Here is a 23,951-nt window from a genome sequence, read left to right on the forward strand (position 1 = left end):
CAACTTTATCTGAAATGTTAAATTCTACCCATCCTTCGAGAGCACCAGCCCTAAATACAACCTAATCAAGGAGAAGTCTGCCACTCTTTCTGTGCTTGGCACGGGCACATCACAGCGATCAGGGTACTTGCCTTACACCCCCGCCCCCGCCCCCACCCCACCTTTAAATCACTTCCTCTCTCCAGGCCTCAGTTTCCTCACTTTTTTTTTTTTTTTTTTTGTCTTTTTGCTATTTCTTGGGCCGCTCCCGCGGCATATGGAGGTTCCCAGGCTAGGGATCAAATTGGAGCTGTAGCCACCAGCCTACACCAGAGCCACAGCAACGCGGGATCCGAGCCGCATCTGCAACCTACACCACAGCTCACGGCAATGCCGGATCCTTAACCCACTGAGCAAGGCCAGGGAACGAACCCGCAACCTCATGGTTCCTAGTCGGATTCGTTAACCACAGCGCCATGACAGGAACTCCTAGGCCTGGTTTAATGTGTAGCACTGACCAGCACCATGAGCTGATGGGTCCATGGATACATACGTCACCACATTCCCCACCTTTAAACTCATAATCAACATATTCACTCCATTAATATCAGACTTTCTCAGCCTTCAAACTATTAACATTTGGGGCCAGATAATTCTTCACGGTGTGGAACTGTCTTGGGTGTTTTAGGATGTTTGGCAGCACCCTGGCCTTTAGCCACTAGATGCCAGTAACAACCCTTCACCCACATTGTGACAACAAAACAGTCTGCAGACATTGCCAAATGTTGAGGTGGGAGTTGCAGTACATAGCGTCGTCCTTCATTGAGAACCACTGCTTTACATGAACTAGCTTCTGTAGCCACACTGCGAAAAAGTAAAGAAAAATAAGCAATGCCTAATCATGCTTAGAACACAAATAATTGTTTCCTTTCATCCTTGGGAAGTTCCTGGGTTTCATCCTCCACCCTGAAAATTCTCCTTAAACCAGGCTGTCCTGAACATCCCATAATGTATCAAGCCTGTTGACCATCTCGACCAAGAATTCTGGTGATAACGCCTTGCACATGTATGAGGACTACATGGTGACATCCGTACACTGTCTTAAAGCTTATGAACAATCCTGGAATGAATAGAACAAAGAATGCTCAGAACCTTGTAAAAGGAAAAAGAGTAAACTAATCTACACTGAATAAAACTCAGGATAATATAATATTCCCAACATGGACTCACTTAGCTTCAAACTCTTGATGCAGCCATCACTTATCAAGCATCTACTATAGGGAATACACCAGGCCCTTTTCTATACCTTATCTCATTTGACCTTCCTCACAATTTGACAAGAAAGGCATTGCCCAAGGCCACAAAGCTGGTCCATGATGTCAAAACTTGAATCTAGAACAACCCCTAGCTCCAACTCCAGGACTCTCTCCACTGATATACTGCAATATTTTCTAGAAAAACTAGTGGCCACAATTAATGGGAAGCAAAGAAGTTAACAGAAGGAGTTCCATCATGGCTCAGCAGAAATGAATCTGACTGGTATCCGTGAGGATGCAGGTTCAATCCCTGGCCTCGCTCAGTGGGTTAAGGATCCGGTGTTGCTCAGAGTTGTGGTGTAGGTTGCAGACATGGCTCGGATCCTGCGTTGCTGTGGCTGTGGCACAGGCCGGCAGCTGCAGCTCCATTCAACCCCTAGCCTGGGAACCTCCATATGGCTCAGGTGCTTCCCTAAAAAGACAAAAGACAAAAAAAGAAGTTAATAGAAAACCTTTTCATTCATACTGTTACAAGTAGATAGGACAAAAGGATAAACTCCAAAATGTTAACAATGGTCATTCACTAAAAACAAGTTTATTGGTTACTCTCTGTGTGTGTGTGTGTGTGTGTGTGTGTGTGTGTGTGTGTGTGTGTGTGTGCGCGCGTGCGCGCGCGTGTGTGCTTTTCTGCATTTTCTAAATTGTTTCCCCCAAATATGTATTACCTAAGTAATTAAAACCCATTTCCAAAACCAAAATAACTCATGGCAATATCGACATGTAATTCCAGTTAAATAAACCATTATTAACCATTTCTCACTTATGAGTCTGCCAAAAATTTAAAAGTTTGGTAATACTCAGCCTTGACAAGGATGTGGGAAAATAAGTAATCTCATACACTGTTCACAGAAATCAAAATTGGCACAAGGTTCTTAGAAAGCACTTTGGAAAGATCTATCAATGTGAAATGAATATGTTCTTTCTCCTAGCAATTCCATTTCTAAGAATTTATCCCACAGGTCTACCACATATGCAACATACAAAAATATATGCTCAAAGATATGTACTGCCTATTGATAGAGGACCTGGGACAGTGGAATTCAAAGCAAATGGATAGTGAGTTACATCCCTAGGTACGAATGCAGGACGTTATCCAAAGAGCAGCACTTGAGTAAAAATCAAGTTATATAACAGAACGTACAGCAGGATTCCAGGATATCCAAGTATACATTCCATATGAAGTGTGCATGTGTATGTGTGGGTGTTCAGGAATATGCATGTGTCTTTGTGGTTATGTAGAAGCTTGCATATGCTTGCATATTCTGTAAGTATATACAAGAAACCATGAATATTAATTACATCTGGAGAATAAGACTGCAAGCTGGGGGAAAAGAAATGGACTTTTCCTTTTTATATCACTCTCTGAATTGTTTTAAATTTTCTTTTCATAAACATGTAGCACTGCTATAAACAAAAGCAGGGGCTTTGGGTTTGGTTTGAGTTTTGGTTTTTAAGAGACAAGAAGCCCAGCTCTCACGCAAAGGCTTGAAAACAAAGCAACATATGAAATAGAACTGTCTTCTGTTACGACTGCAAATGCTCACAAAACAAGACAGTGTGAAAGCCTGCCAGTCTGTGTGTGCCAATGAGAAGCATAATGGAGACAGTTCTCCCCTGGCACACTGAGAGACAAAGCCAGCCACCTGCCCTGGGAGGGCACCGAATGGCTGGATTTGAAGACCAATAATTAAAGTGAAATCCTGCTATACTTTTTTGAGGCGACCTAAGCCAATTTCCCTAACAGCTAAAACCCAATTCTTCCTGTTTTGTTTCCCCGGCTTGTCTTCTCCTAAAGCAGCTGATACATCTTGTCTATCGGGTACCCAAGATCTCACTCTCCTTCTTTGCAATCTCTGCCACACTCCAACATGTCAAAAGACCTGGGCCCTGATGCTGGCTTAGCTGCGAATCAGCTCAACGAACTTAGCAGAACTTCTCATCTCTAAAACATTTTATGAATGCTACCCCCTCCAATGGATAATTGTAAGAACTAAATATGACAGGGTATAAAACATGTTGCCAACACTATGATGCTATGAAAATGTCACTTGAACTTGGGGGTGGGAGTGGAGGAGGCTGACTATTAATATTGAATAGTATACTTGCTAACCTCACCCATGGTGTACAAATCCCGCTACAATCTGGAACACTTAAGAAGCCACCTCAAATTCTTTCTCAGCACAAGAAGCCAAGTGATCTCTTAAAAACACAGCTCTGACTTCATTTGTTGTCACTCCCTCCTGGCTCACTAAGTGCCAGTTATAGCCCTGCTCCTTTCTGCAAAGCTTTGTCCCTCTTCCAGGTCTTTGCATGTGTTGTATGATGTACTTAAAAGCTCCATATCCAGCTCTTCTCCTTTTCTTTCCTTTTTTTTTGTTTGTTTTTTTTTGTTTGTTTGTTTTTTTCTAGGGCCAAACCTACGGCATATGGAGGTTCCCAGGCTAGGGGTCGAATTGGAGCTGTAGCCACTGGCCTATGCCAGAGCCACAGCAACGCGGGATCCAAGCGGCGTCTGCAACCTACACGACAGCTCACAGCAAGCCCGGATCCTTAACCCACTGAGCAAGGCCAGGGATCGAACCCGCAACCTCATGGTTCCTAGTCGGATTCGTTAACCACTATGCCATGACAGGAACTCCATGTTCTTCTTTTCTGCTTGCTTCCGTTTCTTCAGGTGTCAGCTCCAATGTTATCTCCTCAGAAAGGCATTGCTGACCGTGCGCTTTAAAACAGGTCCATCACCTTGTTACTCTCTTCTCACTCCGTGGCATTGAACACACCGTATGATACCTAATCTTTGCTTCCTGGTTTGTGGTATGTCTTCTGCCCTATAATGTAAGCTCATTTGTGCCGAGGTCTTAGCACTCTCATCCTGCAGTGTATTCCTGTGCCTAGAGCAGTGCCAGCACATAGCAGGCAGTCCAGAGAGATTTGTGAAATGAGGAGATGAAGAGTTACTCACTACACAGTGCTTTCATCCCCATTCTCACATTTCACCTGGCCTGTGAAAGAGGCAGGGTCAATATGATTTTTCTCACTTGAATTACCTGCTCAAGATCACAGCTTGTAAACAGAGCCAGAGCTTCTATCTGGGTTTCCGACGCATGATTCCTTACTATCCCCGCTGCTCAACAGCATGGACAAATCAAACTTGGAAAGACTGAAAATAGAGCAATTTTTCTAGGCCCCAGGAATAGGAGAGGGGAAGAGAAAGATCTGCTTTGCTGCAGGGATGAGGCAGGAGAGACCGAGATGGAATGGTGAGCTGTCACTTTGTACTCCCTAGTTGTGAAGTAGGAGGTAAAGTTCTTTTCTTCATCTGAATGAAAAACAATTACCTCTGGAACAGAGGCTGATGAACCTCTCACTGCCAAGTTGCAACATGGTACCCTTCGCTAATTGAAACAGCAAGTGCAATTTTAGGCAGGTCAGACGCAATTACCCAAACTGGGAAGTGACACCACTGCTCATACCTATTGGACCACATGCGGCAGGCTGGGATCTAAGTGTCTCTCTCTCTCACTCTCTCTCTCTCTCTCTCTCTCTCTCTCTCTCTCTCTCTCTCTCTCTCTCTCTCACACACACACACACACACACACACCCCAAAACTACAGTCATCCACACATACTCCTATAGCATGAGGTTCCAAGTCTCCCAAACATGCTGACTCAGGGACTGGGTAGAAGGGAGGAGATCCAGACAGGAAATGGGAAGAAAGAAAGAAGAAGGGAGCAGAAGAGAAGCAGAGGTCAAGGAGAGAGGGGAATGGGAAGCTGACGATGGAAGGGAAGGATGCAGAGAAAGAAAGAAGTGAAAAGAGGGAAGGAGGACTGTGGAGGAGTAAAGAACAGAAAAATGAGGGCTGCTCTCCTGCCAGGACTTGTGCTGCAATGCTCCCTGGCCCAATGCTGATACAAGGCAAGCCTGGAGCATTCCTAGGGTCAGGGTTTTTTTCAGGCACTTGTTTGTTTCCATAGAAACCAAGAATTCCTGCTGCAGTGGTCACCTGCCAAGTTTTGCTGGTGTTTGAGCTTTCTTCCTGTGCCTCTATTACCAGGCAAGGAACCGGAGCTCACCCAGTGAGAATGAGCATCGTGGCACGCTGGCTACCCTACACCATCCTGGCCTCTGGCCTTGGTCCAGGACTCAGCACAGTATCAGCTTTGGTTCAAGCATTTCCACTGATGACCTTACTCCTCCTCCAGGCAAACACAGGTTCTGCTCCTGCCTCCTACCCGCTCCACAGCACTCTCCTAGAGACCTGCTCAGCCTAACCGGCAGCCTACCAAAAAGCTGAAAGCCTGGTAAAACCTTGTGCCAAGCAGACAGTATATTCAGCCTTTCCACAACCACGCCCATGGTGCATCTGTGGCAGGAAAAAACAGTGGGTCATATTTTCCACTTCTGGCCAAGTCCAGAGATCCTACCTCCTTTCCTCCTGCCACCTAAGCTAAGCATCTCTAGCTTTCCCTATGCTCCCATCCCACATCCGGTCAGCTGTCAATCTGCCCATTCTTCAATGCAAGGCTTTTGGGAGTGGCCTCTTCCTTCCAGTCTCACTGGCACTTCCCCGGCTTGGGCCCTAGTTATTTCTCAGGTCATCAACTAAACTGCCATGTAATTGTTGTCCCAGTCCTCCAGGGCTATGCCCGCTCTTTCAGTACACTTCCTTCCTTCCGACTAAATCAGAAATTCCGGGAGCCTCTATGTTTTTAACCAGCACTTTAGGAAAATGTGATGCAGCCCGGTCATAGGTGGGAACTACAGATGGAATCCATCCCTTACACAGCTGCAGGAGTCACACATCACCCTCTTCTCTGGAGCTGCAGGAGACTTGGTGGGCTCCAGGCACTTCTGCTTTCCTATGCCCATTTCCCATTAAAAAAAAAAAATTTACCTGTGTTTTTACTGCATCTCTCTTACTGATATGCTCATTTATTTTACCCTGGTTTTTAAAAGAAATCTGAATTTAAAATTTTGTGGGCCTTAAAGTTATTGTGGTCCCTAGGTGTCATGCCTGTTGGATAAGCGGGTCTTGCCTCACCCCCACTCCCCAAATCATCCCAAATCATCAGCACCCTCCCTCAGCCTAAAGCGTAAAGTTCAACCTCCTCAGCAGGCTCACCCTGATATATCTTCCATTGCCATCCACTAGAGCACTTCCCACTCATCCGGGCTCCAGCTTCCAGGTCTTTAGACATGCCTGGTCTCTCCACATACCATGCATGATGATGCCACCATGTGTTAACCTTCAGTCCAAAACAATTTTCCTTTCCTTCTCCATCTATGGACTTCTGGCTCAAGCATCACTTTCCATCATGGCCTTCTCTAATCCTCCTGGTTCAAATTATGGCTCCTTCTTCTGTACCTCCATAGCCCTTCCCCTGTCTCTTATTTTACTTAGATGCCCAAAGCCAACACACATTTCTTTTTAAATTTTTTTAATTAACATATAGTTTATTTACAATGTTGTGCCCATTTTTGCTGTACAGCAAAGTGACCGAGTCATATTTACATATACATTCTCTTTCTTATGTTATCTTTCATTGTGGTCAATCCCAAGAAACTGGATAGAGTTCCCTGCACTATATAGCAGGATCTCATTGCTTATCCATTCTAAATGTAATAGTTTGCCTCTACTAACCCCAAACTCCCAGTCCCTCCCACTCTCTCCCCCGTCCCCCTTGGCAACCACACGTCTGTTCTCTATGTCTGTGAATCTGTTTCTCTTTTATAGATAGATTCGGTTGTGCATTTTTTAGATTCTACATATACGCGATATCATATGGTATTTGTCTTTCTCTTTCTGACTTACTTCGCTTAGTACCAACATGCACTTCTTGCACAGCATAACATTTCTAAAATCAGGAAGCAGCTCACAACGTGTGCCAAAACAAACTTGCCAGCAACCAGGTAGAGTACTAGTTGCAACACGCCAACAGTAAGTTCCTGCACATGCAAACCCAACACTGCACAGAAGGTACTGCTCATCTGATTGCTTCCACGGTGGGGTTATTTGCATTTTAATACCATACACTGTTGAATTTTAATTTCTATCCCCGATACCTATGAACATTATGTTTTGATGCATTATTGAAATAAGACGATATCTGGATCTAGACTAGCCTGTGACATTTCGGGTAAAGCAATGAAAGGTAGTAAAAACTGCCAGATCTCTTAGCAAACATCATGAAATTTCCTAATTCCTTGAACCGTGAAGACTAACTCTTAGACACTGAACTGCTCAGTCAAAAAGCTTCCAAGTAGATTTCAAGAAAAATTGTTTAATATACAATAACTGTAATTAAGGGTTTTTTCCCTGAGTTTCAAGATTTGCCAACAGGGAAATGCACAATCTAAACTGCAGGATTCTTCAATGCACCTCAAAATTATCAATTCTTTCCAAAAAGAATTCAAGTGCTTTTTATAATTACAGATTATAAAAAGCACTAAGTCACCATATAACTATGCATGGCCAAAGGTGATACAAAAATGTTCAACACTAAACCTGAAAACGGCTAAGATTCAAATCTTGTGATACTGGTGAAGAAAGACACTGTAACACAGATCTACAGATCTCCTGTTAGTCTACTTTAAAAATTGTATATATTTAGTGTTTCAGTTACCTTAGTGCATCATACAATAGACTTCATTTTTTTGGTCAAGAAAGCACAGTCCTTCGTTAAGCTAATTACTTCTGCGTTAGAAAATTCTTGGGAGTCTGGAATTATGTATTAATCATCCTCTCTCCTCTCTGGTATCCTTGCATGTGAAAAATGCTCGTCATTGAATCGGTCTAGCTTTTTGCCAACAGTTTCATTTCTTTCAAGTCTGGCCTCATTTCTATGAAAATCTAGCTGTATGTTTATTTTTAGGTTTAGATGGGCATATTTCATTATAAATGCCCTTTTTACAAATTCAAAATCTATTCACGCTTTCCTTCATTCAAAGAGTATTTATCAGGCTCCTAATAAATGCCAAGCAGTGACAAGAATACAAAGGTGAATAAGACACAGGCTTGCTCTGAACTTTATTTACTCTCTAGAGGTAGAGACAGGCCAGACAACCTATCACAACTCAGTGTGATGAGAGCTATGACAGGGACGTGAGGGCCACTGGAGGAGCACAGAGAACAGCTATCTCAGGCAGCCTATGGGGTTTAAGAACATCGAAGCCACGTTCTGAAGAATAAATAGGAGATAACCTGAAAAGTGGACATCTTGAGGCTATGGGATAAGTTGGCCTAAGCTGAGGAAACAGTGTATGCAGAAGCATAGAGATGGAGGTGGGAGGTAGGGGACCAACCAGTAGAGAGGACAAGTTCTACTGGGTTGACTTTCAGAGGTCCTACCTAGGCTTCTGACATCCAATTATGAAGACTCTGGACCTAATTCCCAGAGCAGTAGGGACCCATTCTCATTAGCAAGGTATCGTTCCATAAATTTATGAAGCTGCACCAATTATACTCTTTTTCTCAGTGTCATATCAGGTTGCACCATGCCTTATCCAGTACTTGTTTTGCTCTTTCTCCTTTGCTTCCAGCATTTAAAAATTATTCATGTTATAGTTAATACAAGAGGCGATATCCACCTTGTTTCATGAGATTCAACGTGAAAAACAACTACATGCATTTCAGCTCCCTCGGACACTCTTATTTCTTCTTGCCTCAGGGAAAGAAGCAGAGAGAAACATCACTACTAAATTCTTCACTCACAATTTTATAATCATTTCTCTATGGAATTTTACTTATGAGTAGAGCCTGTGTCACCTCAGGCAACTTGCTTAACCCCCCTGTGCCTCAGTTTATTCAACTATAGAAAGAAAATAACTATCCCTTACCTTAGAGAATTCTTATGAAGGTTAAATAAGATACCATATGTACAATGCCTAGCACAATGCTTGGATCGTAGTCATTAAATTGCAGCTTTTTTTTTTTTTTTTTTTTTTTAGCATTTCTTGGACCGCTTCTGCAGCATGTGGAGGTTCCCAGGCTAGGGGTCGAACTGGAGCTGTAGCCGCCGGCCTATGCCACAGCCACAGCAACGTGGGATCCAAGCTGCATCTGCGACCTACACCACAGCCCACAGCAACACCAGATCCTTAACCAAGTGAGCAAGGCCAGGGATCAAACCCGCAACCTCATGGTTCCTAGTTGGATTCGTTAACCACTGAGCCATGCCGGGAACTCCAAATTGTAGCTATTTTTATCATTAAACATTATTGAACAATGTAGATAAAGGTACATAGTTACAACTGTGAATTTGTATTTTATTACAATTTTAATCGTATATATGCACACGTGTTTACTCATACTTTCAATAGAGGTTATCTCTGCAACAAGGGCCTGAAAAAATCAGAGAGGGGAGAAAATACATTTCTCCATTTTTCATTATGTTCCCTTCTGAAATCTTTTATTCTTTTTTAAGCAAAAGCATGGAAAACCTTTACAATAAAAACTGATAAAAAACCTTGCTACATAAAATAAATTGTTAAAGTTATTCTCAAAGCTTAGCATAGTTAAATGGAAATCAATGTACAGAAAAAAGTAAAGAACCAGGTTTGTTAGCACAGAAAAGAAGAGAATTGGGCTAAGAGGAGAAGAAGTATCTTTACTCAAAATTGATAAGGGTTGCCATGTGGAAGGGGATTGGATTTATTTTCTACCTAGAGGGCGGAAAGGCTGATTTTTGTCTAAATAAAAGAAGGGGCTCTATACCAATTAGAGCAGTCCAAAGGTACCACCTCAGAAGGCAATGAAGGGTCCCTGAAGGCTGCATGGACTTCCCTTCTACGTCTATGAAGCATAGCTGTCTCCAGGCATTTGAAATTTAACATGAATTAGATGAACCATCCTTGCCTTCAACTTTCAATACCCTTAAGTGGGCAGATATTTCTAAGTAATACCAGTGCATATATGCTGATGATATTTCAATGAATTATGAATTTATCCAAGTAAATAATTCATAAGGTTAAAGCCAGATTCAAATGCGGACGCTGTGTTTAAACACTACCAAGATGGTATTTGTTAAGGACAGTTTTTGTTTTCAATCAGATTCATATAAGGCAGGAAAACATTTTAACATTCATTATTTGTATACTTTCTAAAAAGCATTTTAGCACTCTTCATTATCCTTATACTTTTATATTTCTGCTGCTTTATGGCTTGTCATTATGAACTTGGTAAGTAAAGCCTAATGTTATAACACTTTAGTGACTCAAGATTGGGCCTTTTAGTTTTGTGGATTCTACTTTCCATGGAAGGTGAAATGCACACAGGAGGAATGTGGAGGCTCTGTGCTAATGAATCAGGATAGCTGCAGTGTCATTTGGGATGTGAGAGGATGACCTTCAAATGACAATCTTCTAGAGAATAATTTGAATGAAGAGGAAGTGAGACAGGACAGGCAGAGAGCCCTGCAAGATAAGTTCAGCAAGGGGGCTGCTCTGGAATTTACCTTGAGTTTGTTGACTTAGGAAGTCATAACACTTCCTCTGAACATCTGCCACTCATCTAAGAACAGAGGGGAAAATCAAAGTAGATAATATTGTTTCTATTTCCACGATGATGTTACACTTAGTTGGGGGGGGGGTACTTAGACCTTAGAGTCAGAAGACTCAAATCTGGCTGTCACTAATTTGCTATTTTACCTTGAACAAGTCTCCTGCCATCTGTAAGAATGTTTCCTCATCTCATAAACTGGAAGGGCACAGACAGCAAAATGTAGAAAAAGTGTAAATGCATTCTCATGTTGTTTTGAGCCTCAAACTTAAAAACTTAGGCTCTATGGTAAGAACAACTATGATGAGTCTCCTTTCTTAAATGTGGAACAGGCTTGAAACATTTCTAGGTTTTCCAGCTAGTAACAATAGTGCAGAGGTGGGATTCTAAGTCTTTGAGTACAGACACATGCTCCCTATCCAGCTAAGAGAATTCGGGGGAAATGAAATAAGAGAGACGTCCAAGTGTTCTATCTATCATAAATAGCAATAGAAATATAAGGTATTTTTAAGACTAAGCTTTAAATTCTCTAAGGGACTTTGACATAGTTTTTCCATTCTTAAACATTTCTGTTAGAGCAAAAGCCCCATGAACCACCTACCCTATTCAGCAAGTCATAGTACCATAGCTGAATACATGGGCAGAACAACTGCGGGTTTAGAAGTGATCCATGAGTTTAATTAACTATCTTAAATAAATGGAAATATTTACACTGCACAAAGCCACTCTTTGAAACTCTTATAAGAACTATAATGAGACAAGACAGATAAAGTTGCCTAGTAAATGAAAACCTGCTAAGCACTACAAAAAAGCCCACTCTGAGGACCCAATTCCTTATCCAAACAGCATTCTTCCAAAATGCAAGCTGAAACCAAGCCACAATATTCTCCCAGCCTAAAGGGGTTGGGTGGTGAATCCTGCAACCTCTTCATGGAATCGTCATTTGATCACTGGAAGAATCAGCTCCTAGCAACAGCACTTTAGAGATAACAGTATTCTTAATAAAAATGCTTTTTCATTACAACAATTTATCAAAGCAATTCATTCTTTTCTCTAAACCTATTGTAAAAGTCTGATTGCATTTCAAAAAATTCTCAAAAAGCTAGGACTTGGCATAAACTGCTCTGTGTTCAAGTTACCGCCCCTATTGTATGATGCTCCCCTCAAGGTCACAAGTGTCTCATTTACTACTGTATCCCCTACATGTTGAATTTATTCTAGAATGTAACATACTTTAAAAACAAATTCCAATTCTCAAAATGAAAATCTGTATGAAAATGAAAATATACAAAATTTAATACTTCATTTCCCTGAAGTGAAGCTCCTCTATACTCACTTGGAAATATTCGTTTTCACTTCAGTTACTTGTTTATATGCACACTATGTTCCAAAAAAGATTATAGTGGTATCATTTAGAGTACATGAAATTTTTTTACGATTTAAAGCGTAGCGCATTCAGTCAAAAGATGGTTTGTACTTTTATATATCACATATTTGTAAAAACATAAATCAAATAACCATGTACAACACCAATACCAAAGCCCCTGAAACCATCAGTCCCTTGGAGATAATTTTAGCTTTTAATTCAAAATGGTCTGGAGAAAACATCCCACAAATACTTTATTTAAATTCAATAAGAGCTTGTACAGGTAAAATTACTTTTCAGCCTGGATAACTTCACATTTGTGGACAATATTTCATCCCACTTATGGAATGAGGAAAACAGAAAATAGTAACCCAGAAAAAGTCATTACACAATTAAAAGAAATAAAAATTTGCTTGCAAAGTGCAGACATTAAATTCAGTTTGATTTCATTACTGCCCAAACAACTCAACGTGAATCTTTCCTCTGGAGTCCTCAGTTGCCCAGTACTAAAGTGACCAATAGAGAACAAACCACTGAGCACCTCAATTATAAATTAATCCTCCTGTTCTAGTTCCTTGAAAAGGTAAGCAAACAGCTATAATAACATTCCTGGTTCAACATGGATATATTAAATAACTGTTTTGCTATGGAAATCGCCAAAAGAGCATTTTCAAGAGAAAATCCAACTTGCTAAAACGCTTTCTAAAAAAGACAGTTGCGAGCCCAGATGCAAAGTTTAGAGGCATCTCCATTTTCCTTACAGGTAGAGGTTTATGAAATATTAATGCACTCGGTGGAAAAGTATAAAGATAAACGAAATAAAAGCCAACAACAGAGGAAATAAATTTCATTGTGCAAATCATAAACACAGTGTAAAAGAGCTCTAGATCCCAGGTAAAATGTGCTCAAGAAAGGTAACAGCATTAACCCTAGCAGACAGCAGGGAGACAAGAGGCAGAGCTTTACAGAATTGCAAATAACATCATCATTATGAGAATAATTATTGCAATAAATACCGTCAGCAGGCTGCAAAAGCAATCAACACACTTGGTCCTTCACCTCTCTCCCTCCTCCAGCTGGGTAGTGAAAGCAGCTGCCTCTCCCCGCCCCCTTCCCAGCCGCTCCTCGCGCCACTCCCTCCCCATCCGGTCCACACCTCCCCTCCCCTTTCCCCTCCTCTCCCCGCCCCCAGCTGGTGTATTCAGCAGCCTAGCGAGATTAAGAGGCGCTCTCTACGGCCACTGGGCCTCCGGACTGATCTAACGTTTCCTAGCTCCCTTGACTAGAGAAATTAGAGACGCAAACCCTGGTGGTGTTAGGTGCCTTCGCCTTCATCCTGTCCTCTCCTAAGCTGGGACTGGGGTGGGAGCTAGTGGACTGGGCCGCAACTGGAGGGCCCAGCAGAGTTCCGCTGGGCAATGCCCGCCGCCGCGCTACCTGAGCTGTCCATGGTGCTGGCGCGGTCCTGAGGCTGCCGGGCGGGACTCCGCGCCGCCGCTGCCGCCACCCCGGCGTTCACTCTCGGCTTGCCGCCTCCCCCGCCGCTCCCTGCACTTAAGTCCCCGTTACTGTCCACCAGCTGCAAGGATTCATAACCATCGTTGCTAGTCTTTTTCCGGTAGCTTCCGAGGAGGCTCATGGACAAGCCCAAAAAAGAAGGGGAAAAAAAAAAAAAAAAAAAACAATCTGGGGAGATGAAGGGGGAGGTGGAAGGTGGAAAAGGCTAAAGGAGAAAAAAAAATTTTAAGGGGGGGAAAAAAAAATCAAGTGCCCCACATGACGCAAAGAGGAGGGAAAGAGGGAGCGGCCAACGGAGAGGAGCTTTGCCGGCGCGGCGAAGCCACCGCCCTGGGCAGAGCGCAGCTCTGGGCACCCGGCGCTAGGGCGCGAGGGAGGGAGGACGCGGGTGGGCGGGTGTGCGCGTCCCCGGGGCTGCCGTCGTGGAACCGCCGGCCGTGCTGAGCTCCGGACCCCGGGCCAGCCGCCCTCTGGCTGGGGAGTGCCCGGAAGCAATCCTATAGGTGTCGCCGCGTCGCCCCGCCGCGCAGCAGGGCAGCTCCAAGCGTGGCTGGCCCGCGGGGAGGGAAGGAAAGAGGGAGTAGGGAGCGGAGATTCTCGGGGAGGGGGGCTGAAGGCAGAAAACGGGGCGGGGTGGGAAGGGGAGGGGACTACTACGGCTAGAGTAGAGGGTGTTTTCGCGCAAGGGAGGTGAAGAAGAAAGGGGCTCGGTGTCTGCCTGGTAAGCTTTAGGGACGAGGGGGGTCTCTTGGTAAGATCCAGACACGCCCATTTTGTATACCTTAGCCTATATTTACTGGAAGATTCGGCGAGTCAAGCCACCCCTGCAGTTGCCCTCCTGCAGGACTGACTTGCAACTCAGCTGAACAGAAAAAGAACGCATGTTCTGCCAGGCTATATGTATGCCAAGAAAGAAAGAAACAGCATTGTCGTGCACATTTCTCAGAATGAGTAAGATCGCTGAGAGATCAAAGGCCTGGCTAGTTTAACGCTAGGAGGCAGTTAGAGTCCATTCCACCTAGTGAGTAAAAGTGACTGTTTAATAACTATTTGTTGAACGAAAAAAATTGGCGGAGTGGGGGAGCAAGGTTGAATCAGGAGCGATTTCAGTTCTGACATCATTTACCTTGGGACCTGGAGAAATGTCAATACCACTCAGCTGGCTTGAGGGGACTGGTGGGAAGCCAGCTAGACAAGGATTTTCCTTCTAGTCTCTGGCCCTTCCCTCTTTTCTTTCACAATTCTGAGCACAGAGAGCAGCCACTCATTAATCAGAGAAGAATTTATCAACAAGTTAATGAAACATAAGAGTGAGGACCCCGTTTTTGAAGAAGCCCCTTTCAAAGCTGTGCATCTAATTTTATATTCATGGTTTTGTATTCTTAAAGAGGAGCCCAACATTGTTATCAGTTTCAAGCCTTATGAAACCTGGTTTAACTCTGTTAAGTCTCCAAATACAATTACCAAATGTTCCTTTTCACCTCAAACAATAAGAGTACAGAAGTATCCTGCATTCTCATCATTTCAGGTGAAGACCAGGTGAAAGCCTTGGTTTAAAATGACCTTTTTCAGAGTTCCTGTCGTGGCACAGTTCCTAACGAATCTGACCAGGAACCATGAGGTTGCAGGTTCGATCCCTGCCCTTGCTCAGTGGGTTAAGGATCCGGTGTTGCCGTGAGCTGTGGTGTAGGTCGCAGACGCAGCTCAGATCCCGCGTTGCTGTGGCTCTGGCGTAGGCCGGTGGCTACAGCTCCGATTGGACCCCTAGCCTGGGAACCTCCATATGCCGTGGGAAGCGGCCCTAGAAAAGGCAAAAAGACAAAAAATAAATAAATAAATAAAATGATCTTTTTCCCTATTAAGATTTGGAACAACTAAGCGAGATGCTTTTCAAGTCATCTGACAAGAGTTTCATCACCAAAACAATAAAAGTACATGCGCGTAACATTTGCTTAAACCCATGCACAAAGCTAGATTTGTCACCTCACCTTTCATGAATTTCTCTTGTTCTTATTTTGGTCTCTTTAAGGACACAAAATCAAACTATAGCATCTAAGAATCTTCAGTCTAAATTATCTGGGACCCAAGGAGTATCTACACAGGTCTACAGAAAATGGATTAAGAGTCATTTTCCTGTTCAAAGATCACTCAAATGCAAATTCTTTTCAGAAGGGGATAAATCAGTAGAGGTCTAGAGTTCTTGCTGTCTTCTAGATCCCTCCAGTCCCTCGGAGAAGAGGTAAATTATCTGACCAGCTGTTTTCCTAACTGCATTATCTGATGAACATGTGGTCTGACCCAAATCACAATTAATGTTCATTTACAAGATCAAACAACTTGAGTGGTAGCAGCTAAAACTGTAATAAAATGTACACACAAATTTTACACTTTCAATTTTCCAAATCTGTCAGTTTGAACTACTTCAGAAACTTGAATAACACACTGTAAAGTCTAACAAATAAATCTTCTCCAGTAACATTTTAAATAACCTTTTCCCACACCTTTCCTTCTTTAATTCATTACTGACCCACAGGGAGAGGAAATACTTAGTATCTATCATGTGCCTTGACCAACTATGGATTTATACACTGGATTAAAACAATTTAGAAAAAAACCATTTCTGAAAAGTAAACATGGTTATTTTCCAAAAAGGCACTCTCAGTTATTTTGCTCAGCTGTTTTCAGAGTTGCAGACATACTACTGGAATAAATTATAGATTAAACATATGCCCTTGTATTTTGGGATATCTATTTCCCCAGTTTGCAGATTTAAAGGAAAATATGAATGGGATACAGGGACCATTTTACTTTTTATCGTTACACTTAATTTAACAAACATAATCAATCAGAATAACTATTAATACTACAGAACTAAGGATATAAAGAACATAAGGCAGGAAAATACAGTTACTGGATTAAACAGTCTAAAACCAAGTTTGGGGCTTAAATTGTAATATACACCAATTTCAACACTAACATTTTCTTTCTTACCCTAAAGGTCAAACTCATAGAGTTCACAAATCCATGAAGATCTCACTGTTGTACTCTATAAAACAGAGCAACAGTAAGAGTACCATCATTATGTAGCTGAAGCAAGAATTAAATTAGCACCTAACACATATAGACTAAGTACTTAATAAATATTCTCTACTGTTACTACCAGTACTCTGGCTAGGGCACAGCCCTAGCCTCTGTCTGGCAGTTCCTCTTCCTCCCATGAAAGGAGCTCAATAAAGGCTGAGGACTATGCTAATGGAAGCTTGTCTTTGTGATTCTGCTTATGAACTTGGGCTTAAGGAAGAGAAGTGCCCATGGTAAAATCCAAGGTGAATATTTAGGTCAAATTCTGTTTTTATCAAGATCGAGCTTTTTCCCTGATTTATTTTATCTCAAGAAGATCAATCTCATAAGGGAAAGAGCCAAAGGATTAGATGACTTCTTTGGGAAAGAGTTCTTTGCCTTTTCTATTGCTGACTTCAGTCACTTTTATGAACTTGGTGAAGATTATCTGCGCTGAGGAATGGTTGAGAGCCAGGCTCCATTCCTCCCCATTCTCTCCACCCCCAAAATGCTCTCCTGTCATAGCAGATGTCGCTGCTGGAATGAATTATATTTATTATAAATTTTTGTGGTGTTGCTAGAAGATGAACATATAGCACAACCTACCTCGGATTGTGGTCTGTGCTTTTTTTGTTTCCAGGAACTTAAAAACATTGGCTATAACTGAGATTCTAGAACCATACTGCCTGGACCGAATCCTAATTCCATGGACTATTAGCTTTATGAACTTGGGCAAATTACTTACCCTCTCTGCTTCACCTTTCTCCTCTATAAAATGAGAATAATAGTGTCATAATAAGGTTGTAGTGAGAATTAAATTCGTACCCAACACACAGTAAGTGCTTAACAAATGCTATTATCATTATTATTGTTCTGGTTTTATACTTAGAAGTCATTTTTTCAAAAACATAGCTTCCTATCTGTAAAATCAGGCTAAAATCTGTCTTATGGACCTAGATTCATTGTCATTATGATGTATGATAATATAAAAGCCTTATGTATAGTGTGAAGGGATTATTCAGCCTTGAGTTTTTCAGCATTTTAATCCATGTCTCTCCTGTAAGATTTGGGACTCCTTAAAGACAAAGATGTATATTTTGCTCATGTCTATACCCCCATGACACCAAGAAGAGCATCTCGCATCACTAGATATCAATTATCTGCTGAATTAAAAAATTAATGAGGGGGGAGTTCCCGTCGTGGCGCAGTGGTTAACGAATCCGACTAGGAACCATGAGGTTGCGGGTTCGGTCCCTGCCCTTGCTCAGTGGGTTAACGATCCGGCGTTGCCGTGAGCTGTGGTGTAGGTTGCAGACGCGGCTCGGATCTCGCGTTGCTGTGGCTCTGGCGTAGGCTGGTGGCTACAGCTCCGATTCGACCCCTAGCCTGGGAACCTCCATATGCCGCGGGAGCGGCCCAAGAAATAGCAACAACAACAACAAAAAAAAAGACAAAAGACAAAAGACAAAAAAAAAAAAAAAAAAAAAAAAAAAAAATTAATGAGGGGGAGCAAAACAAAAATTTCACTCACAGGATTCAGAAGAATATATATTTAAAAGCTTCCTCTAAATTGGTAACAATTTTTTTTCTACTTTTGATTTTTGTAAATAAATTTCCATGGGTCCCCCCCCAAAAAACATACTTTTATAAGAAAAGCTACTCTGTTATGATTGTTCTAATTATATATTAATTTTTTAAAATCTACCCTAAAAAAAAATTAATGAGGGGGAGTTCCCTTAGTGGCTCAGCAGTTAACAAACCTGACTAGGATCCATGAGGATGCAGGTTCAATCCCTGGCCTCGATCAGTGGGTTAAGGATCTGGTGTTGCCATGAGCTGTGGTGTAGTTCACAGACGCAGCTCAGATACCTTGCTGCTGTGGCTGTTGCACAGATGTACTCCCGATTCGACCCCCAGCCTGGGAACTTCCATATGCTGTGAGTGTGGCCCTAAAAAGCAAAAAAAAAAAAAATTATAAGGAGTTCCCACTGTGGCACAGTGGGTTAAGGATCCAGTGTTGCCACAGCCGCAGTGTAGGTTATAGCTGCGACTCAGATTTGATCCCTGGCCAGGGAACTTCCACAGCCATGGGTGCAGCTGAAAAAGACAAAAAAGTAATGAATAAATAAATAAACAAAAATGTATTGGCATCACCTAGCCTAGTGATTCCTTTACATGCTGTGGTCTATAGTGGACTATAAGATAAATTTAGCAATCCATGACTATTATTTTCATAAAAATAAAGCAGATCAGAAAACATCAGTTTTTAGCACATGGCTAAATGTTTCTTGAAATATTGCTTTGGGCTTGTAGGACAAAACCTCCAGTACTGAGACTGAATTCCCAACAGTGAATGTCCTACACACTGTGACATCTGAATTCACCCGGATACCTGGACAACAAAGAATTCCAGCTAACCAGACAGTAAAGGACTACAGAGCTTCTGGCCTCTGTTGCAAAATGTATTATGAACTGGTTTCTAAAATAAACTCCTTCAATTTTCTGCTTCAACTAATATAAATCAATGAATCGCATTAAAACTTTCTTTGGCAACATGCCTCAGGGACATGATTCGATTATCTTCTTACTGAACGTGACTGTAGATACAGATGGTGCAAGGCATTCAAATTGGAAACCAGCAGGCCACATGCGGCCCCAGATATGTTTTCTTTGTCCTGAACTTTCTAAATATTTTTCAGCTTAGACGACTTTGCAAAAGGTACGCAGGCTCCAGTGTGAATCCTGAAGTTCACTTCCCAGAGTATGATCCCCAGCCCACCCCACGCTTCCCCACTATGTCAGCCCTGCAAGTGTATGAATTTGACACCTGTCAGGCAGTGACAAACCTGGAAGATTAACAATATAGAGATGCCAAAGCCACGACTTCAAGCCACAGTCCAGAAGAAGGAGTAACAGACTGGAAATTCTCTTCTGACTCTATTATTACCTGACTCAGTAGTGAATCAGAAGAGTGGCCTTGATTGCTTCTCCTTCTCTTAGCAGTAAAATCGAGGGTGATGCTTATCCGCAGCCCTATTTTTCACTCCCAAAACTATAAAACCACCTCCCAATCTCTCCTAAGGGGAGCACAGTCTTTAAGGCTTTAGCCTGCTGTGACCCTCCTTTACCTGGCAAAGCAATAAAGCTGTTTTTTTACTCCTTTGCACCTTCCCCCCCAAAAAAAACTGAGGGTGATGAATGACAAGATTCTCTCTAGTTCTTAAATTTTCCTATTTTTTTCTCAACACTTGAGTTGTCATTTCCTTCTTTCTCCTCTAAATGAAGCCCACAGAGAAAAACCATGGCCGTTGAGGGGTTCCAGTTGCTACAGCCCATTTAATCAAAGTTTTACCATCGAACACATGCATAGTGGGAGCTGTCAAGTTACACATAGAGAAATACACAAGAGAGGAGAGGAAATATGTGGGGGGGGGGCACTGAGTTAATACTTAATGGAAGAAAATCTCAATTATTCTTACCATATTTCTCAGGAATGAGGTGGTTTGTTCTTGGTGCTTGGTGGAGTGCTGAGTCTCTCAGAAGATGGGCCACATTTTCTAGGAAGGGCATATTTTTAAAGATAGCTTAATAATCTGAAGCCTGTGCCTCCTTGAAACTCTGGTCTAATAGTAATAAAAATAACTGCCATTGACTATTTACCATTTGCCAGTTACCTTACCCAACTTAACTCTCACCTTCCCAACGACCCTGAAAAGATGTTATCTTTCTTTGGAGGCAAACCTGGAGGGGGCAAATTACCTGATGAAGCTCACACAGCTAGCTAGCGGCAAACTCCCATCTAGAAAGATCATGCTTTGGCCCCTGCACCAGTCCAAAGAAGCAATTCCAGCAGTCAAAGTGAAAGCTGGGGGACATTCGGATCATTCCTGGCTCTGACCTACCTACTAAGTCTGGTCAGTGAAAATGGTTTGGGCATCTTATGGGAGTTGCCCTTGCTTTACTGCCCCTACAGCAGGTTCTGCTCAGTGAAACCTGAAAGTTTTTAATTAATACAGCTCCCCAACAGGCAATCTTGTTTGGTAACATCTGAGTTAGAAGATTTTTTATGTTGTGCTCCTGAAAACAGATATGTGGCTATTGTTTGGCCTAATTTTAAACCACTGGAAGAAAAAAAAAAATCTTTGTTTTCATTTAAAGCAAGCTGCCTGCTTTAAAAAGAAGCTTGACCTTCATTGTGTTCACACATGCGTATGTGTGTAAGTATGTGTAGGAGTTCCCGTTGTGGCGCAGCAGAAACGAATCTGACTAGTAACCAAGAGGTTGTAGGTTCGATCCCTGGCCTCGCTCAGTGAGTCGGGGATCTGGTGTCGCCGTGAGCTGGGGTGTGGGTTGCAGATGCAGCTCGGATCTGGCGTTGCTGTGGCTGTGGCCGGCAGCCGTAGCTCTGATTCGACCCCTAGCCTAGGAACCTCCATATGCCGCAGGTGTGCCCCTTAAAAAAAAAAAAAAAAAGACAAAAAGAAACTGTGTTAGAAAGGACTAAACAAATGTTATTATTTGACTATATGTTTACCTGAGAATAATTGTCAATTTATAAGTCAGGTATTTTGAGCAGCTCTGGTAAGTAAAGTCAACATTCACCATGTTTGGACAAGCCTGGCACAGTACCTGCCAAGTAGTGGGTGCTCAGTAAGTATCTGCTAATCGGATGAAAATGCCAAAAAAAAAAAAAAATTATTTGGAAGGCCACCTTTAGCTTACAGGGAAATTCACCAGGGGGTTCCTGAGTGAGAGCACTGAAAACACGGTTCCGTTTGCTAACATTCAACTTACCCTTGACTTTTCAAGGACATGCTGGTGGTATAACAACGTTATACATGCATTACCATTTCAAGAGTAACTCGGGGAAGCACCGATCCCTTTTATCTGTCATCTTACAAGCCGGGAAACTTGAGCTTTCTGGACCAACACCGACAGACTACCATGAGCTGTCCCTATGCTCAATTACTCTCGTTCTCAGGGAAAACAGGCCGAAAAAATTCTGTGGTAAATAATTCCCCAAAGTTAGGTGAAAATCTACACTGAAGTGAAAGTTTCTCTAAATGCTGGATATTCCCATGTTTGGCTCTGAGCTCATTATGTATGATTGTATGCTCAAGGTCATTAAAACATGGATGGATGCTTATTCTCTGTAGCCCGACTGTACCCAAAGGTTCCAGGCCCTCGAGCATGCAGCAGATCCTGCAGAGTGGGGAAGAGGAAGGCCGTGAGCACCTTCGACACCAAATAAGGCCAGGCATCTGGGTGTTGAGTTTCCAGGCAGAGGTTCCCGGGTACCCAACCACATCTGCTACGCACTTGACCACATTTGCTTGGAGGGAAGGAAGTAACATGTCCTAAGCTCTGAATTAATGCCTGGGTTTTTTTCATGTATTTACTCATTTAAGTGTGAAAGGTCTTTGGAGAAAAATGACCATGTCCATCTCACGCCCTAGGAGACCAGACCTCTGAACTGCAGCTGAGTATGGGTTAAGCAGGAATTGCTATTAAGCCCCAATATTCATTATCATCTCCTATGCTGATAGAACCCCTGATTTTTAGCTGAGCACAGGGCCACATAATTTTATAAAAAATATACTTCTGGAGTTTCCTAGTGATATGGCATGGGTTTGATCACTGGCCTGGGATCTTGCACATGCTGCAGGAACAGCCAAAAAAAAAAAAAAAAAAAACTGGAGTTCCTGTCGCGGCACAGTGGAAACAAATCTGACTAGGAACCATGAGGTTTAGGGTTCGATTCCTGGTCTCACTCAATGGGTTAAGGATCTGGCATTGCAGTGAGCTGTGGTGTAGGTCGCAGACGCGGCTCTGATTTCGGGTTGCTGTGGCTGTGATGTATGTAGCTCTGATTAGACCCCTAGCCTGGGAATCTCCATATGCTGCGAGTGCAGCCCTAAAAAGACAACAACAAAAAAAAAAATTGTAAGAGTGTAAATATATGTATAACTGAGTCACTTTGCTGTACTGCAGAGATTGGCACAACATTGTAAATCAACTATAATTTCAAAAAAATTTTTACAGAGATAATTGGTTATCATGGAGAAATATATACATATTTTTCAGTCTTCATTCATGTCTTGGATCTGTCACATGCAAGTTTCCTACAAGCTACTAGGTACATACATGGGGTTAAGTAAAGGTCATCATAATATAAGCAGAAATGATGTGTGCAATTTCTGGCATGCATCCTGAAAAGGGAAAATGGGTAGTATGCCCTTCTTCCATTCCTTTTCCCTTTCTTCTGGTTGGAATATGGAGCCCCAGCAGGTATCTTGGACCATGAGGCACCCCTGAGGATGGAAGACTTTCCCAGTGAAGCAATAGCATAGAAGGACCCTGATCCCCAGAGAATCAGGGCAGCCTTGGACTTGTTATCTCCAGACTTCCAAACAGTGACAAGGAAACTACTTTGTTTTAGCCATTGTTATTCTGCTTTTTTCTGTTATATGCATCCAAACCTAATCCTCACTGGGATACAAAGTGCAACCTAACTGCTGGATTTCCATTATTTATCCCATTTACTGGGAACTGCATAAAACAACCTATATAACCTCTCCATGTCTCAGTTTCCTAATTTGTAAAACAGTGCATTGAATTAATAGATAAAAAGCTATTAGAAACGCATGATATAAAGTACACACAGAGCTTAATACAGTGCCTGCCATACAGTGAGAGTTCAATGAACATTACCTATTTTGTGATTTCTTGTCATTGTCTGTGAACTGATAACATAGCAGAGCCTATCATGCCTGGCTAGAGCCAGTGATCCCTCCACCTCACCCTGCCATCCAAAGACTACTTTCCTGGGTGAATCAAGCCCAGAGCTGCAGAGGCCTTGCCTATGGCATCAACAAAGTCCCTAGAAAAGCTGCCCTTTCCCAGAGTGTAACTCTCTTTCTCTGATCTACCTGCATAATCTCAATGCTGTCTGGAATATTTCAAGCCACCAAAGTTGATACAAACTGTAAAGCAATGTGCCAGTGTTTATGACACAGTGGTTCTGAGTCCTCTTATTTCAATATGGCCAAATGAGGGAGTCTGACTCTTTCTTCATTTGTGCCAAAAGTAGATAAAGAACTTGAACAATAGCTGGAGCATTTTTATATTATTATTCTATATTTTTATCACCTATTATGAAAATTTTCAAGCATATACAAAAGTAGGGAAAATTATATAATGGACCCATCATTGA

The 23,951-nt window shown here is 42.3% G+C and overlaps 1 protein-coding gene and 1 long non-coding RNA gene across 13 annotated transcripts in view; one reads left to right on the plus strand and one right to left on the minus strand.

Moving 5' to 3' along the window:
• Positions 1 to 23,951, minus strand: part of DNAJC6 (DnaJ heat shock protein family (Hsp40) member C6) — a 170,652-nt gene that overhangs the window by 93,436 nt on the left and 53,265 nt on the right. For 4 of the 12 annotated variants that reach the window (XM_021093584.2, XM_021093582.2, XM_084958686.1 and 1 more), the window contains one exon: positions 20,218 to 20,295. In XM_021093584.2, coding sequence (XP_020949243.2) covers positions 20,218 to 20,295 — 78 coding nt within the window. 12 annotated transcript variants of the gene reach the window in all.
• Positions 14,283 to 21,223, plus strand: LOC146402885 (uncharacterized). Its single transcript, XR_014808079.1, has 2 exons — positions 14,283 to 17,928; positions 18,249 to 21,223. It is a non-coding gene; the product is annotated as an uncharacterized LOC146402885 (long non-coding RNA).

The sequence above is a fragment of the Sus scrofa genome, chromosome 6, assembly GCF_054392235.1.
Source record: "Sus scrofa isolate SSC_HxYL_T2T_F1_AM1 chromosome 6, Sscrofa_HxYL_maternal_Yorkshire_Landrace_v2.0, whole genome shotgun sequence".
Classification (NCBI taxonomy): domain Eukaryota; kingdom Metazoa; phylum Chordata; class Mammalia; order Artiodactyla; family Suidae; genus Sus; species Sus scrofa.